General features: G+C 34.9%; 1 protein-coding gene across 14 annotated transcripts in view; it reads left to right on the top strand.

Moving 5' to 3' along the window:
• Positions 1-18,455, top strand: part of AFTPH (aftiphilin) — a 63,059-nt gene extending 44,604 nt beyond the window's left edge. For 10 of the 14 annotated variants that reach the window (XM_081069658.1, XM_081069651.1, XM_081069650.1 and 7 more), the window contains 4 exons: positions 55-177; positions 5,403-5,463; positions 10,980-11,103; positions 17,345-18,455. In XM_081069658.1, the coding sequence (XP_080925784.1) occupies positions 55-177; positions 5,403-5,463; positions 10,980-11,103; positions 17,345-17,489 (453 nt within the window). In that variant the 3' untranslated portion in view covers positions 17,490-18,455. Of the gene's footprint in view, positions 1-54; positions 178-5,402; positions 5,464-6,971; positions 7,056-10,979; positions 11,104-17,344 lie in introns of all 14 variants that reach the window. The other 4 variants (XM_081069649.1, XM_081069655.1, XM_081069657.1 and 1 more) reach the window with 1 other exon arrangement.
• The last annotated feature ends 598 nt before the right edge of the window (positions 18,456-19,053 follow it).

The raw sequence follows: 19,053 nt of genomic DNA, 5'->3' as shown, positions 1-19,053 counted from the left end.
TTCTTATAAAGTTGATATCCCCCGCAAAATTAATGGCTAATACACCTTTTTCAGGGTATGTTAGAACCCACCAAGGAACCATTGAAACCACTATCTGCTGCAGAAAAAATTGCTTCTATCGGTCAGACAACTACCATGTCACCAGAAATGAACACATGTCCATCTGACCAATTCCAGGTAAAATATCTGCGTGTATAGATATGTTCATGCATATCTATACACATATGTCCCCACACACTGTTCTTTCCCTTCACATATAACTTTTAGTTTTTAAAATATTTTAAAAATTGGATTTCATGATAGACATGATTTCAGTTACTAACATCCTGTGGAATACGATGAACAAATTATCCTTAATTTCTAACAATAGAAAGGCCCAATTTGAGAACTGGCGGTTATGGGTAAGTCCTTTAAACCAATCCAAGCCTTAGTCTCTTTACCTGTGAAATGAAGAGTTTAAAGCAAGCATTTCTAAATATTCCTTGCAGCTTGAACATTGTATGATCATAATTACTGATAAACAAATCGGGTAAGTGCTAGATTTCCTCAAAAAATGGGAAACACTACATTTATTCCAACTCTTCAATTCTGCTATTTTTCTTTTTTCTGAAGCCTGCAAGATTTTAAAAAGTAATAAAATTTAAGCATGTTTATTACACCAATAACTGTTGTTTTGGGAGTTTGAACAAAACTGTTAAGTTGAAAGTGATGTGGCATTTAACGAAACATTCTGTGGATTAAGAAGAAAAGAAAGCTGTCTTCCGTTTTATATTCTTCACCTCCTTGGCACATTTAAGCACAGATTTTATTTCAGTCTAATATGTTTAATATCAAAGCCTCCGTCTTTTTATCTGGGGGGAAAGAGCCATTTTGGTTTGCTTAATTACTGTTCCCACATCAAATCAGAAACTGATTCAGTGCTGGTTAAATATTGTTTTTTAGAAGATTGATATTTTTAAGTGAACATTGTCATTTCTACAACATATCCTTGCTGTGTTTGTCATTTCTTAATCATAAATATCATCTTCGTTTATATCTAACACAAAAATGTATGTTTGGACAGCCTTTCCCAAAATGTGTGTTCCATTGAATACTAATCCCCAGAGATGCTCCACTAAAGAATGGTTCCAGGGTGAAGATAGATTGGGAAATACTTTGTATCATACCCTGCAACCACCCTTGGATATTTACAACACATACATTAAGGACTCTGAGAAATCTTGTAGTGTATAAGAACCCTATTTAATTTTAATTTATGTCTCAAATTTACTTAGCCACAGGACCTTCTTCTGCCGGGACCATGGGAGAAGAGTCATAATACTTATATCACTAGTGTTTTGCATAACATACTTTATAAAATAATGTGAAGCAAGGTCCTGCCCTTTTAAGTGTGTTTCAAGAAACATCTAATATTACCGCTGTTAGTGCATACATTTATTTGTCTTTTTAAAAAATACACATATAAATATTGAATTAACAAATTTATTTTTTATTTTCTTTATTGTAGTTTGTGATCCTCCATTAGCTTTAGTTTTTAGGCTTTTGTAGGAATCAATGAAAATAGTATTTCCTAGTGTACGTTGTTCAAACTTATTTCTGAATTGACATGAGCCTGTGTAAGTCTTCGTTCTAACATACACACACACTCACACTGCAGATTTCAGCATGTATATCAGAATTAAGTGCTGAGATGCTTCACCTCCATCACTAAATATATGATCTTTGCTTGGCTCCATACTTGTGATTCAGGTTAAACTATCTAACAAGCATCTGAAATGCATTGTAAAGATTCTCTTTGTATAAAGTGATATTTCTTACTACTATTCTTTGGCGTGCAACGTATGTAGTGCTTTTACTTTATTTTTTGGCCGGGCAGTAACGCTGTTACGTCTTCCTGCTGGTCATAATTTTCAGATGAAACAGCCATAGCCTTAAGTTACAGAAGCATAACAAAATGTATCCAAAAAGACTCATTTAATATCTGATTTTTTTTTCAAAAAATATATACTAAACCTTCCTTTTATAAAGTTTTCATTTTTGATAGCACTAAACACTGACTTTAAAACTTAGCATAGTAACATAATTCTCATTATGACTGTGTGGTTTTTGATCTGTCTATTCTATTTCAATTTTGGTACCCACTGAATTTTTATTCTTTCTTCCAAATAAGTTTGTACTCATTAATCTTGTAACAATTGGCGTCTCTTGTTTAGTAATTAAATAACTTATTAACAACTGTTAATGGTGTTTTTTCTAAGATACTTTTACCTGAAAAGACAGGTTATGGGTAAAAGCAGTAATGGTACTTTTGTTGTTTTGGCTTTATTTTTTTAATCTTTACCCACTGAATTGCAAGGTTACACCATCCATGGTGTCATTAATGATTCCCCTTGTAGGAGAATCAATACTTTAACCACACTTTATTCACTGCTGAGTCAAGCCCCCTGTGGCTAGCTAGCAGTTACCCACCTAGTCACCATTAGCGAACTTCCTCTCTTAGGCTACTTGATATGGCTGTTTCAGTTGTGAATCAGAATATTAAAGTTAGAAGAAAGCAAAAATTATTATCTACCATTGTGCTCTCCTTTTACAATAAGAAAACATTTGGAAAGGCTAAGTGATATACCCAAAATCATACATCAGTGGAACACCTAAGACCAGCACCCAAGTCTTCTGTCTCTGGTCTCTTTTTTTTTTTTCTTTTGCTCTTTTTCCGACCTTGTTTCCTTAGTGTTTTTGTCTCTAATCATTCATACCACATTGCTTCAAGTTGTTTTAAAATGCTTTATTCCAGTGCTTTTTCTTTGAGTTGTCTTGTCAATGCCATTAGGTAGGCTCTAATTGCTTAGGTATCCTGTTTTTCATCTGTCTCACTTCCAGTAAATGTTGACTCGTGTTTTAGCACCTCATTATTATAACATTGGGTATGTCTTTAAAATGCCATACACCTTTATGAGAAGCTAAAATTCTAGCAAATCACTGAAATACCTCTAAGCATCCAGCTACCTGACATCATTTGGGTAAAACATGTTAAGGAAAGAACTTTGCGCCATTTAGCCAGAAATTTTGTTACTGTGTATACTTGGGTTTTGTCCATCCAGTCAATGTTGAATATGACTAAAGGTGTCATCTAGAAGTAGCATAATACTAAGTTGAATTTGTTGGAATGCTTAGAGCTTTTTGTTTGTTTGCTTATTTTTGAGGTCAGCTAAAGATCTTTTCTAAATGTTATTTATCAGTCTTGCAAGTAGGTTATAAACTAGATTTTCACTAACATTTTTTGTTAAAATAATTATAGTTCACAGGAAGCTGCAAAGATAATACAGAAGAGGTTCCTTATAGCCTTCACCAGTTTCCTGCTTGATTACATCTTACATAATTATAGGAAATATCAGAACCAGTAATACGACATTTGTACAATATGTGTATATAGTTCCATGTCATTTTGTCACATGGATAGATTCATGTAACCACAACTGCAATCGAGATACAGAACTCTTCCATCACCACAGAAATCTCCCATAATATCTGCTCTCTGTTTCTCCCACCTCACCCCACTCCTACAACTATCCCTAATCCCTGGCAGCCACTAAGCATTTTGCTTTGTTTATATCCACCCTCCCCCCAACCTTTAGGCCTCACCTGATATGGGGGAGGATAAATGGTTATAGTAATATGCCTTTCATTGGTATCCCAGTTATCAAGACAATTGTTATTATAATATCATGGTATTAGACTTTCAAAAACCATGCTCCTTTCCTACAGGGAACAACATCTTTATCTACACAGAAAAAAAATGAATGTGAAGTTTTAATAGTACCTACCTTACAATGAAATATATATATATATATATGTATATGTATGTATATATATATATATATATGAAAGTAATACAAAAAAATAAAGATGACATGTTAATATTAAGAGCCTAATAGGTTATTTCAGTAAGTGTTGTCAACAGCACCCTCAAAATAAAAGAAGAAAGGAAACCTAAAACCACAATTTTTTTCTCATCAAGAATGTTCTTAAAATAAAGCAATGCTCATTTTGAAGATGTTTTACACTGCCTTACATCTTAGATGTACTATCTGGTCATTTTATATTTATTGTTTGGCAGTTAACAAAATTTTAAAACCTAGAATATGCAAATGCATTCTGAACATACTTTTAGTACATTATCTTAAAAATTGAATCCTGGGGCCGGCCCGGTGGCTCAGGCGGTTAGAGCTCCATTCTCCTAACTCCGAAGGCTGCCAGTTCGATTCCCACATGGGCCAGTGGGAATCAACCACAAGGTTGCTAGTTCAATTCCTCGAGTCCCACAAGGGATGGTGGGCAGTGCCCCCTGCAACTAAGATTGAACATGGCACCTTGAGCTGAGCTGCCGCTGAGCTCCCAAACGGCTCAGTTGGTTGGAGCGCGTCCTCTCAACCACAGGTTGCCAGTTTCGACTCCCACAAGGGATGGTGGGCTGTGCCCCCTGCAACTAGCAATGGCAACTGGACCTGGAGCTGCGCTGCGCCCTCTACAACTAAGACTGAAAGGACAACAACTTGAAGCTGAACGGCACCCTCCACAACTAAGATTGAAAGGACAACAACTTGACTTGGAAAAAAGTCCTTGGAAGTACATATTGTTCCCCAATAAAGTCCTTTTCACCTTCCCCAATAAAATCTTTAAAAAAAAATTGAATCCTAATGCATATTATAAATAATTTCTAAATTTAAAAAGTTGATTAAAAGTTTTAAAAAATTTTAAATGTAGTTCCCATTTGCTGGCCCATAATTTCCTTTATAATTTGGAAAATTGTAACGAACCGGAGACCTTAGACTTTGAGCCTTCGCGTTTTATATATAACGAAACCAACTAAATTAACCACACATGGTCATACAACTAGTTACTGAGTAGTTACTCAGCCTCTAATAACCCAAATCTCCTCAGTATTAGTGGTATCTTCTCTATTGCATTATACTATTAAGAAATTTTAAGTGACTAGTCATTTAAAATAATCATACTAGTGAAAAAAGTCAGTGATGTCTTTTAATATTTCAATGTTTTTATTGTAATCAAGCCAATAGTTTAAATCATCATTTGAGAATAAATTGAAATCTTGACATAGAATCAGTTTATAAATTTCTGTTTGAAAATGTAAAGATAATTCCATTTCTCAGATACAACTTTTCTAAATGTCAGCCAGCTGTACTATTTGCAAATTTTGCAATTTCAGTTTGGGTTAATATTTGCAGGTAACCTTCTGAAATTGTAAATTATCCCAATTTTGTCTTTAGGTGTTTTATTGCCTAATTATCTTGCTATAATAGTTTTTGTTTTTGTTTTTAAGGATTCTTTACGTTGCTACAACCTGTACTGATTAATTTTGATTTTTTGGTTTTCAACTCTAGGAGTCTCTACCACCCGTCCAGTTTGACTGGAGTAGCAGTGGCCTTACTAACCCTTTAGATGGTACGTCTCTCCGTAGAGCCTCTAGCACCAGAGCTAGAGTTAAGAAAGCTACAAAGTTCAGACAAACTTCTCTCTGCTGATTTCCTTTTTTTGTTTGAACATAACTTCTTATTATCTTTGGAAATTCAGGCTTTCTTTCTGGATAGTAATTGCTCAAGAAACCAGCCATTACTATTGTTAACAGTGTTGATGTCCAGTATAGGTAGTAATAGTGAGGTAAAATTTTAGTTTATCTTAAGTCAAAAAACAAGCTTCTTTATTTTTTACAAGTATCTAGGTAGCTTAAATGATAGGACCAGTTTACTTGAAGTTTGTTTCTGTAGTTTTAATTTATGGGATTTTCTTGGTTGCAAAGTCTTGTGGCTGGAGGCTTCTTTAAAGCACAAAGCACAATTATTTAACCAAAAACAATGTGCAAATAGATTCATGTTTATTGACTCAAGGTAGTTTTCAGATTTAATAATATTTTATAGAGCACTTATATGCAAATGGAAAATGAATGATTTTCTTGATCCTTTTCTAATCTCAAAATACTAGTAGGTAGTTCCAGAAATAATTGGCTTTCCTCATGGCTTTAAGAGAAATTCCTAAAAAGGGAATAACTTATTCCAGTAATGTGGGGTCTTTAAACACAAAATGCTAGCTTTCCAGTGTATTGAAACCACAAGTTTTAATTGGACCCTAAAATACAATTACTCTTACTCCTCGTACTTCATCAGTTGTTTGAGCCATTGCCTGCAACACCTGTCATTCATATCAGCTTTGCCTTAGAGTGGGGATCCCGGGATATTTGGAAAACATCCAATTGAATAACTGTGCTGAAGGAAAGCCTGAATGCACCTTTTGCTGTTGTCTGGTGTCTTATTTATTTAGTCAAATCATCGTGCTTTTTATTAACAAACAACTTCTTTAAAAATGTGTACTATTTCTGATTACTGTTTCAGAGTTAAAGGGGAACAGTACAGCTTGAGGTTGCACATCAGGGTAGGGCAGTTATGACATTCCTTATTATGTTGTTTTATTTTAAGCTAATGTATTGATGCGTGTCCTAAAACTGACAACTTTGTCACTTTTGAAAAATCATTACTTAGAAACCAACATTACTAACATGAAATACTGATTTGGGCATGTACAGTGATTTAATATTGGGTCGAGAGTAAAGTATTGTTTCCCTTTAACGGGTATATTTTCCCCTTGGTCTTTCTGGTATGGCTTTGAGTTTTGATTGAAAGAACTGAACTCCTAACTAAAACCTTACTAAGTGTTAAATTATTTACATTGTACATGAGAAAATGTACATTGAATTAAATTGTTACTTCAGAACTGTCCTTAGTAATGAAAAACTAATACTGTACACATTGTTTTAATGTTGATTTAAAAATGTGTAATGACTACTAATTATAACCTGCATGTTCAAGTGTGTGTCTTACCCCTTTTTGCACATAACCCCTCCTCCCTTGGCTTACCTTCTGTGTGGCTGCCTACCAACACGGTCACTGAATTTCAAGCTAGTGGAGGTTCCACTCTTCTGAACCTTGATTTCTTTGGGCCCGTGGATGACAGTAGCTCTAGCAGCAGCACCACAATCCCAGGTCAGCAGAGTGTTAAAACCACAATTCTAGTTTATTTACTCAAAGCATGACCACATCCCTTGACTTTCCTATAAACAAGGAAACAAGTAGATCGTATTCTCTACAATGTCTTTCTAACTTTTCTTTCATCTATCTATTGTTATTTTCTAGTAGCTGACTTTAGCAAATGACTTTTGTGAAATGTGTTTTAAGGAAAGCTTTCTCAGAGTGTAATATTCAGAGCTGCAAGTAGTTTCTAGGAATAAAACAGCCCTAATGTCTTTAGACAGTTAAAGGCAGGAGTGTTTTTTTTTCCATGTAAGTGAAAAATGTGATGTTTTATATGCTTAATTTTTAAAGCATATTCTTTAAAGCCATTTGAAAAATAGAAGTTTAGAGATTTAAGAATATTTTAGTACACAAAGATGACTTTACATTGTAGTGCCTGTAATAATAGAACCTTTACAAATTCTAGCATTCAAATAGTTGTTTATTAGTATTGCTAAATGTATAATTAGGTTTCAAAATGTTGGAGTCTAGCAGTTATATAGTCCCACGTAGAACTATTACTGTTTTATGTAGCTCTTAAATAGAAAGTATATTGTTAGTTTTCCATGGAGAAAAAAAAAGTTACAAAAGTTAATATCAGAAAATAATTGCTATGAGATACTAAAAGTTAGAAATTAAACCATACTGGAGTGCCTGTTAAAGTAATGTTCAGCCCTGCAAAAGTTCAGTTCATTGACCAAAGAACTAATGTAATTTGTCATTTTCTAACTGAATAAAAGATTAAAATATAATGGCATTTTTATGTTTACATTTTATTTTAAATGATTTTAATGAGTCTCTGTCATCCCAATTTGTGATCTGGTAATCATACCCGTTGATCACCAGACAGCCCTTGGGGTGCTATATAGATGCTGATGCCCGGAATGCATAGCAAGGATCCCTCTCTGTCCTCACTAGTGGCCAGTTACACAGCCAGCCTGGTTCCTGAGAATTGTCTGGGTTTGTTCTATTCAACTAGAAAACCCTGTCACCGACTTCCAGCAGCTTAGCACCATGATGGGAAATGGGGAGGGGGGAGAATAAGAGTCAGCTAAGGGTGAGCATGGGACCATGATGCCCTTCTCCAAGGTCTGCTTATGGAAATCTGATCCTGCTATAAGGAAGTTCCAAGGCCATTTGGTAAAATGACTGGGTTCCTCAAATTTAATAAGTCCCTATTTATCATGTTCGTTGTTTCCAAGATTTTGCAAGCGTATGAAAAACCAATCTGTGTTGGTTTTGACTTAAAAATGATATTTCACTATTTACTTAAATTACTTCTAAATACATTTGAGCTATGGAATGACCTGAGTGAGCTAATTAGTTGTTTTAAATACTTAATGGGGCGAGGGGGGAAACTTGTGTATCCATTTCCTTATTACTGTATTCCCAAGAATGAATTACCAAGCTCCCATTTTTAATCTGCTCTCAGCTTTGTTTTGTCGTGAACTGTATTATAATTTAAATGAGGTCACTATTTTTGGATGCCCAAAAACCTGGTTTAAATTTAATTTTTGGTTACATTTCAAATTCAGTTAAAAACCATCCATCCATAGGAGCACAAATAATCTGACCATATAAAGAAGTACAGAAATGACCTGAAAACCAGGCTCAGTATACGCAGCTTCGAGAAGAACAAGCGGTTTCAGAAGCTTAGAGCTGTAATGGAAGGAAATTAGCATGGTCAAATGCAGTCCTCATTACTTTGGAACCTTTTAAATATTTTCACTCCATATTTTCATTAATATGCTGCTCTAGCTGCTATATAAATTTGATTACTATAAAGTTGCTTTGGCTTCTTTTTATTGCTATTGGTTGTTGTTAAAACTTACCATCAAGCTACAGGTATCAACACCTTAGTATTCCATTTCACCCCTTGCTTGTACTTTTTCTGACTTGTTTCTGGGAAAGTCATTTTGTCTTAGCTTGCGGTTATTTAATTATTTTGTGTGTGAGACTTAGGAGGTTGGCATAGAACTTGGTTGGCTAGCTGTAGTTATGTAACTAAACTATGCCTCATTAAGGTTCTATAAAAAAATTAAAAAAAAACTCTTCCATTAAAAAATTACTCCATTAGTATAGAGTAGGTATCTTGTTTTTGAAAAATATAAAATATAGCCATAGTGCTATTTTTTTTTTCTTTCTTTCTTTTTGGTGATAATGTTTGTTTTGGGTTGGGAGGTTGATTTTTTTCTTTTTTGGTTACTTTTTTTAATCTCCCACTTTACAGTTTGACAGCCAAGTAGCTGGTATTTTACAAACCCAACTAAATTTTTACCAGCACTTTCCTGTTGCCAGTCAGAATGCAGTTGTGTATTCTGCATTATGCATTAGACATCTACTGAAATTTTGTGGTTACTTGGAATCTAACTTTTCACAGTAGAGGAAGAAGGTACTTTGGGTTTGTTGGGTCCCTTTATAGGCATCTATAATTTTTTGCATTTTAATTGCAACCTATATACTTATTACAGAAATAATAGAGAAAGGCTTTTTAAATATATTTTTGAAACTGTACCTTAATGAAATAAGAAGAACTTGGGAGAGTCAACAAACATTTTCTATAGCCTTCCTCCCTGTTGGACATGGTAACTGTGGAAGCTGCTTTGGCTTGTTTGTTTTCTGTAAACATCTGAGATCTATGTTTACATCTACTAGTCATCTGTCTGCAAAGTTGATTAATAGAAGGCAGTTCCTGGGTTTTTTCTTGACTTTGAAATATCCTGAAAGGAAGAAATTTGTTAATATGTGTATGTGTGTATAATTTTATCAGCTGATCATGAGAGCTTTTTTAGAAATTATAAGTAAAGATTTATGAGGCTATAAGACATTTTTCTTTACAGTCTGCTTTTCTGTTATACCCTGAAAATACTGAACTTTTCATCTAGTAATTTGCTGGGACCAAGGAGAGTATAGGATTAAAATTTATTTTTATCTGATTATCTTTATTATCCAAGTTTAGCTTGAGTTGAAATATTTAATTGTTCTTTTCAGTGTTTTTTGTAGTCATTATATTTTGATATAAATCTATATTCAAGGGAAATATAAACACGTATATTTTAGTGAAGTCAGGTAAGGGAAGGATTTTTATAGACTTTTACAATAAATCTAATCTTCTAACAGCTTTGTTTTGAATTCCTCTAACAAGATATTTGAACTATTAGCTACTAGATTTAGATATGAGACTATAGAAATATAATTAATCCTTGAGACAATTTTCATTTTGTCCAAAAGTATTTATTTTTTCACTTTTTGCAAGAGTATCTTACCCTTCCTACTTCTTACCTAAAGAAAGAACAATTCGGTATATAATTTATCTTTAGTAATAATTTGAAGCTTTGAGTAATAACTTACGTCCTCAGATGATCAGAATATTTAAACTAACCAAATCATTTACTGTGTTTGAAACTTTATATTAGCTTCTAAACCTTTTGATGTGGAAGAAAATAATGGAAGACAATGGTCAGAGAGGTAGGAGGAAAAGGAAGTTCAAAAACTGAAATTAATCAATTTAAAAATTGAGGTGTCCTATTGTATAATAAATCATGTGTCTTCCATTTATAAATCATTGTTAACTTTCATGTCACAAACTATTCCAAAATTGAGCGAGTTTTCTATAGCAGATAGAATTTTTAGAAGTATTTTGGATGGTATTATGTTAGATGAAGGCTATCTTTATACCAAAGTGGAATTTTAAAAGTATCTCCTACTTTATAAAAACTCTGAAAAGTGGGACTTAACACTTAAAAAAATAAATGCAGTAGTACAGTGTACTAACGATGTATTGTGCTTGTGAAAGACTCAGATGTTTACAGAACATTTGCCTTGTGCACCCTGGATTGTGGCTATTGAATAACCCACTGCAGCTTGCCATCACTGACTATCATTTTATACTATAAGGTGTGGACCCAGAGTTGTATGAGTTAACAACTTCTAAGCTGGAAATCTCCACCTCAAGCCTCAAAGTGACTGATGCATTTGCGAGACTCATGTCCACAGTAGAGAAGACAAGCACATCGACCAGGTAAACAGCTAGTGTTCATTACACCCTCATTTTGAATTCTCTGTTAAAACAGCCCAAATGGGAACGCACATAAGTTGGCAGTATTTCAGTGTATTGTTATTAAATATTAAAATTCACTTTCTATGTGTAAAAACCAATAGATGCCTAATTCCAGAAAATCGTATCAAATTATGTTTAATTATGAACTTTATTAGAACAGCGCTATTTCATAAGACTGGAAAGGGCTAATAGATGTGGTCTTTTCTCTCCCTCCACCCCAACTTTGTAGAGAAGACTTCTAATTAAGTATTGAGATCATAAAACCGTTATAAAAACACTCCCACTTTTCCTTCATAACTTACTGAAAAGATCATCTTTGGGAACCCAGTTTCACACTCCCAGAGTCACTTAGGCTCATCTTTTCATTTATGGGCTAACATAGAGTAGGGGATGGCCACTTTTTTATTTTCTGAATTGTCACTGATATGCCGCACCTCTGGTTTCTTTACCAAGGTTTCTGGGAGTCCCTTCAGACCTTTAGAAAAGCAGTTATTCTCAACATCAGAATCCGATACAAGGAATGTACTTGGTTGGGCTTTTGTTAATGATTCAGGAAACCTTTAGTTTTATATAACTAAGCACTGGAATAAGCCATTGCTTTAACTTGTTAGCCATAGAAGTAAGCTAGTTCCTAATAAGAAGCTAATCATTATGAGCCAGTAAATCGCTCCTGCAAGAGCAAATATTGGTTGATTGGCATACCAACTTTGCTGTCCCAAATCCATGACACATGAGCATTTTAAAGTGGAAATATTTACCTGTTAGTTGCCACTTTGGCGGAAGTATTATAGCTCTTTCTCCTGAATAAATACATTCCACTTATTTGTCAATTCAGGTTAATCTTTAAAATCAGTGCTTCTGTAGAAAAACATCCGTTTAAAACAATCTTTTGTTCTTGCAAATAATAAATGCTTATTACCTGTCTTAAAACTTTGGCTTGAGTTATCACATTGCCTTTTAAACTGTATTGTATGCTTAAGTATCCGTTCATTCAACCAATATTTATCATTATTAATACTATTAATATGTAGAATTATCAGAGCTGTTATTTGTTTTATAATTATGGATACCCTTAACTTTTCCCTGGAATGGATTTGTATCCTGCACGTTGTCATTTGTCTCTGCACTGTTCTTCTCATTCCCCCTATTTCTTTGTAGTGATGCTCCGTGGCACTGTTAAAACCTACTATGAAGTGAACCTAATTGTAAATGTGGCCATTGTGGGTGTTTTGCTTGCTTTCTAATTTTTTCTCTTTCCAAATAAATCATTTATTCAAATTGAAATTCTTGTACAAATCTCTCAACTTTTTCTACATATGTTAACCAAAAGCTACTGCACATTTAACTTAAAAAAAAAACTAGTGCTTTTATTGTTTGGACTTTCCCCTGCTGTGTTTCGAACAGTCTTTTCTAAGGGCAATCCTACTGTTTCCTGTTTCCTTACCTTTTTTGCCTCTGCAGTCTCACTGAATAAACTATAGTGGAGTTTTAGTTGGAAGCCCCAGTGATGAAAGTTCACGCTTTATGCCATTAGGAGGAGCTCTAAACCACACTGTTAACCTGCTCTCCTAACTTTTTAATTCATCCTTGAAAGATGCTGTACACTAGGGAATTTTACCAACCCTGTCACTTTAAGAAGTTACTTTCGTTTTTTCCTTATTCTGTACTATTTTGAAATGAACTAATGCTGTAGTGTATATTCTAGGGTCAGTGTTATAGCAGCATTGAATTACTAGTACCTGTTCAGCTTCATATTTAAAATACAATAAATTGAAAAAATAAGTTGCCAACTTTGTATTTTCTGTTTTGGGGAGTTGTTTGAAAATGGTGAGAAGTGCAAATATTCACAAGTCTTAAAATTAGAAAGTAATACTGTAAATTGTCCCCATGAGTACTTCTCAGTTGTACAGTGAAGAGAAGGGGGGTGTATGTAGCTTTAGAAAGCATTGTAAGTGTCTTTGTTGTTTTTAGGTTTTGTTTCATTTTTATTTTAGTTTTTGAGTAAATTATAGAATGTAAAGCTAAGCAAAATCTTCTTGGCTGTTGACAATACACAGAAGATGTGGAAAAGCATTGAGCGACTGCAGGGTAAGAAAAGTTTAAGAAACAGTGGTCTAGGTAAAGGAAGTTTGATATGTAACAAACAGCACCCCCTACTCTTTTCTAAGTGCCTTTGTATGTATAAGACAAGGCACATGTACCCTTCTCTTTCCATACATGGGTTGTAAAAGTGACTTCTTATTTTTTAAAGAAATGCAAGTTTTGAGTTTTAAAATACTTCAATCTTCTTGCATAGCTTTTCTAAAATAAAGAAAAATTACTAATTTTAGTCAGTGAGTGGCCAGCTAGTTAGTAGCCACAGACTTCTAACTGAAGTTTATACAAGTTAAAGGGATACATTTTTTTTACCTTTTAATCGAGATATAATTAACACACCATAAAATTCACCCTCCTCAAATGTACAATTCAGTGGTTTTTAGATTCACAAGATTGCTCAACCATCACCACTAGTTCCAGAACATATCTATCACCCCAAAAAGAAACTTCAAAGTCATTAGCCAGTTACTCCCGATGTGCCACTTTCCCCAGCAATCACTAATCTTTCTGTCTCTATGGATTTGCCTATTCTGATTATTTCATATAAATGGAATCATACAGTATGTGGTCTTTTCTGTCTGGCTTCTTTCACTTTGCATGTTTTCAAGTTAAGCCATGGTGTTGCCTGTATCAGTACTTTTGATTCTTTTTCATGGCTGCATGATATCCCATTGTATGCACATACCACATTTTGCTATTCAGTAATGAGTTGCTGGACATTTGGGTTGTTTCTACTTTCTGACTAAAGAGTGAAAAATGCTGCTACATTCATGTACATGTTTTTGTGTGGACAAATGTTTTTAGTTTTCTTGGGAATGGAACACATTGAGTCATATGGTAACTCGATGTTTAACTTTTTGAGGAACTGCCAAACTATTTTCCAGAGTGGTGGCACCATTTTACATTCCCACCAGTAATGTACGAGGGATCTAATTTCTCCCGTTCTCACCAAGGCTTGTTATTGTCTGACTTTTTAGTTATAGCCCGTCCCAGTGAGTATGAAATAATACCTCATTGTCATTTTGATTTGCATTTCCCTGGTGGCTAGTGATGTTGAACATCTTTCAGGTGCTTATTGACCATTTGTATTTCTTTAGAGAAATATCTATTCACATCCTTTACCAATTTTTTAATTGGGTAATTTGTCTTTATTGTTGTAAGAATTCTTTACACGTCTGGATACTTTACATATTCTGGATCTTTATCAGATATATGGTTTGCAAATATTTTCTCATTCTATGGGTTGTTTTTTTTATTTTCTTGATAGTGTCCTGTGAAACACAAAAGTTTCTTAATTTTGATGAAATATACAGTTTATATATGTTTTCTTTTGTTGCTTGTGCTTGAGGTGTCATAGATAAGAAACTTCCAGGAACCTGGAAAATTTACATCCAGGTTTTCTTCTAAGAGTTATATAGTTTCAACTCTTACATTTGGGTCTTTGATCCATTTTGAGTTCTTTTTTAATATGGTGTGAGATAGGGGCCTTTTTTCTTTTGCATGTGGATATTCAGTTGTACCAGCACTGTTACAAAGACTCTTCTTTCCCCCATGGAATGGTCTTGGCACCCTTGTTGAAAATCAGTTTACCATAGATGAGTGAGTTTATTGCTGGACTCTTATGTATTTCTTTGACAAAAAGAATAAATCTTAACTAGAGAGAATATAAATTAAAATTAGGTCACTGCCTTTGGATCTGAAAAAAGGTCATGATACAACTTTTTATTTTCAAATTCTCCTCAAGCATTTAGTTCTTATATTTTAAGAAAACTAGATCACATCAATGCATAGTGACTACAGATAAATGCACAAACTATAAACTAAGTAATTTTTTTTATTTACATAGCTTCCTATTGCCTGAAATAAGGCAATTGGTAGAAATCCTAGAAAAATCTTTACCAACCATTCCTAGAGTGGAAGTTTCTTGCTCTCCTTTCCCACACCTTAACTGCTCTCTACAAATAAAGAAGTCCATTTAGGTGCAGTTTTGTTACTCTTTTTAATAACCTTTTATGATTATAGAAGCAGATATATTGCTGAAAGTTAGAAAATACAAGCAAACAAAATTTTAAAAATTGTAGGTACCCCATTCTTAACGTTCAGATCACTGTAACTCCTTCGTGCATATTCTTTCAGATCTTTTTCTATTTAAATCTACATGTATGTGTGTTGCTTTAACCAAAAGTGAGATTTTTATGGTCCATACTGAATTGAACCTACTCTTACAGTCAGTGATCTCCATCTGTCAATTTCAGTAAATTTTCATGTCATCAAATACCCAGACTGTATTCAGATATCCTCAGTACAGTCCTTTCTGTCTGCTTTGTCCAAACCAATGATCAATCTAGGACTATTGTACCCGGCTGTTGTGGCTTTTAGTCCTTTTTAACCTAGCATATCTACCCTCATCCCTTTTGTTTGTTGTTCAGTTTAATAACACTGGCTTGTTAAAAAGATCAGTCCCGTTGTCCTGCAAAACCTCTGGATTTATCTGTTTGCTTCCAGAAAGTAGTCTTTAACATGTTTCTCTAGTTCCCTTATTTTCTGGAAATTATATCTAAAGGTTTGATGGAATCAGGTAAATCATTTTGGCTAGAACACTTCCTAGGTGGGGCATTACATCAGAAGACACAAAGCATCTGGTTGACTCCATTGTTAGTGATGCTAAGACTGACCATTGGTGAGAGGTTTTCTCCATTATACACTTCCAGACTAAAAAGTGAACTGTCTGCTTTTACTTTAGAGTGATGCAGATAGCCAATTCCCCAGCAAACATCCACCTTCATAGTTTTGTCACCATTTAAGTGCAATCAAGTGAAGAGTTGAACCAGAACATTTTTGACGTGCTGTTTTATTCTTCTGAGAAACCTTAGAGCTGATTTCAATATTGGTTGATCTGCTGATAGTTTCAGTGTGCCTAAAGCTGACCCTCCTGTTGAAGAACTTTGGTCCTAAAAGTCTGATGTTTGATTTTTCAGTCATTCTATACAATCTTGATTTCAGCCTGAATTCAAAGTGGTGAAAGAAAAGTCTGCTTAATAAAATAAAAGCCTGCATCTTTCTTTTCTTGCTTTATCTCCTGACTTCCTGCTCCCCATCCCAAGGACAAATAAAATATTTAAGTGGAAGAAATAACTTGTGTCACACCTAACAGTAACAGTTGTCCTTTACTATACTTTTTAGAGTGAACAATTTAGAGTGAACAATTTTAAATGTACTTTGGTTTAAATTAGTATCTTTATGACTACAACTATTCTTTCAATATATTTAACATCCTGTAAAAAATAAAGGTTGAATTACAATCATGTGCTCAATTGGAGCCACATTTGAGGCTCAGTTGGCATTTTCTGTGGTTCACCAACTGGCAAGACCAGGAGTTCTGCATACCTGTGCTGGGCCCCGAACTGCTCACTAGAGTACTGGGGGCCAGTGTGGCAAAAGGTACTTCATGTAGAGAACCCACAGGATTGAGAGATTTCCCCTCTCCCCGAGTATTTCCTGCCTGTGGACTTTTCTCAGTGTCAGCAACCGGCCCTCGCCCTGCTGCTTCTGGACCTGCTGTCTGCGTCCCAGTGAGGCCGAGACTGGGTGGTTTTGAGCTGAGGGTTTTCTCTCCTGGAATTCCCCCTTGGGGATGAAGAGTGCCTGAGGTTAAAATGACTTACAAGTTCTTGTGCCAGACATACTTTGTCTTATATTAAGGTAATTTGGGTAGTTTCACAGGGAGCCAGGGGAACTCCAGTTGGGCGGAGTGTTATTAGGGTTTCTGAATTGTATTTCTACTTAGTAACATGTTACAAGCATGCCTGGGTAGATGCTCCTAGCCTTGAGTAAAGCTGTGAGCCGTCCATGGGTACACATTCATATCTGCATGTATGTGACTAGCTGTAATGAACATACACAAACGGCATGCATTTTCCTAGATTTGGTATCTGGCACCGGAAGCACACAGCACAAAAGTATTATGAGGTTCAGGAACTGGAAGAGAGAAAGATCCTCAGGTCCCCATAACTTGCTAACTGACTATGTTGAGAGTGGACTTGCTCCCATTTGACCTACAGCAAAGTCACATTAGCACACTTCTCTTTTTTCCGTGTGTCAATAGGAAACCGAAAAGAGAAGAGCACCTGAGTGAAGAAGCCATCAAGGTGATCGCTAGCCTTCCCGACCTGACATTCATGCATGCCAAGGTGTTGATGTTCCCCGCCACGTTAACACCTTCCACAAGCGCCCAAGAGAAAGCAGACTGACGACCGATGTGGACCGGACAGTTTCAGTTGCTTTTCCTTCCCTCCATCCCTTCCCTACCATCAAAAGCATACCTGCTGTAATTAAAAAAAAAAAAAAAAAAATTCAAGTTCAGCTGATTTGTCGGGAATCCGCATTAGGAAGGTATACATAGTAATGTATATTTATTTACATACTGAAGTCCTAAATTTATATTAGAAAAAAATGTAAATAATTGGGGGTGAACATTTTTGAAGATTTATTCTTTTTGTGTTGCTGGGGTGTATACATTTATGTCTTTGTGAAATACACTGGTGGTGTCCTTCTTACAAAACTTTTGAAATAAAAAAAAGAAAATTAAAAACTCAAATCTCCGCTGTCTGTGAAATCCCCTTCAGTCTTTTCAGATTCCATTGAATGTCTTATTAATTTTTCATATCATATATTGAATTACTTTTGCTATCATAAATAAGCTCCAAAGTCCCCATTTAATTTTTTAATTTTGTGTGTGGTGGGTTTGTCTCAGATCTGGCTTTTGTTAACGTTTTTGTGCTCTGTTTTAATCTTTTCAATCTGGCGTATTGCTGTTTGACCTTTTGCAAGGTACTTCATCGATTGCTCCTTTGTTACAGGGTATGATCATTGTCAGAACTTGATTTGGAGGGGTTTAAAGAGATTGTGTCTGTTTTAAATCAGTTTGATTTGGAGAAGGACCAAATTATATGAATGTCTTACAATGAAATTTACTTGTTACTGATTTTTTTGTTGTTCTATCATACCACTATTTTTTGAGGATTTTGCACAGTGTAAAATGACATAATCATAGATTGCTATGGTTTAGGCTGTACATACAGAAAAACTATGGGTTTTAAATGTTTGGGGAAATTCCTATGGAAAAAAGAGAGACGTAGAAGAACTTCTAACAAGGGTAATGTGCATGCCCAAGGTCTTTTGAGATTTCAGTGTGTAAATTTCCTTTTAGCTTACACAAAAATAAAATAATTTAAAAGAAATTTAGCCTGGTGTCTTTGTACTTTGGTATGGGGGAGGGGGGGATGTAATGAGTTTGGATGTGATGTTTTACTCCATTTTAAGGTATCTCAATCTACAGGATATTTGGTAGGCTTTCACTTTGTTGAAACCAGGAAGAATTCTAATCTGGCCCGTAAGAATTGGATCAGTACTTTTAGTAGCTGAGTTGTTTTTATGTAGAACTTGAGATCATAGAAGAAATTCCCATAATTCGTTATAATGTGTCTTCATCAGAATTGGCAAGATTAAATGTAAGGAATTTTTTTTCTTTCCAAGAAAATATATGCATGAAATTAAGGTGATCAGAAAATTTCTAAAAAGGAATTTAAAAATACTGTTACTAAATCTTGGTGCCCCAAAGAGTTACATAATGTATTTTATTAGAAATCAGCAGTCGGCCCACAGCCCGTCACCTCATCTGCTGTGGGAATGTGCCAGGGGAACCCTTTCGCACCTTCACTGACAGATTCCTGTGTTGCCAGGTTATTACACGGCCATTGGAACAGTTGCCTGAGTGTAATTGAAGTATGGCCAGGAGTGGCCATGCTTACCCTC

The sequence above is a fragment of the Rhinolophus hipposideros genome (assembly GCF_964194185.1).
Source record: "Rhinolophus hipposideros genome assembly, chromosome: 12".
In the NCBI taxonomy this organism is placed as follows: Eukaryota; Metazoa; Chordata; class Mammalia; order Chiroptera; family Rhinolophidae; genus Rhinolophus; species Rhinolophus hipposideros.
This window is presented reverse-complemented; position numbering and strand designations above follow the sequence as displayed.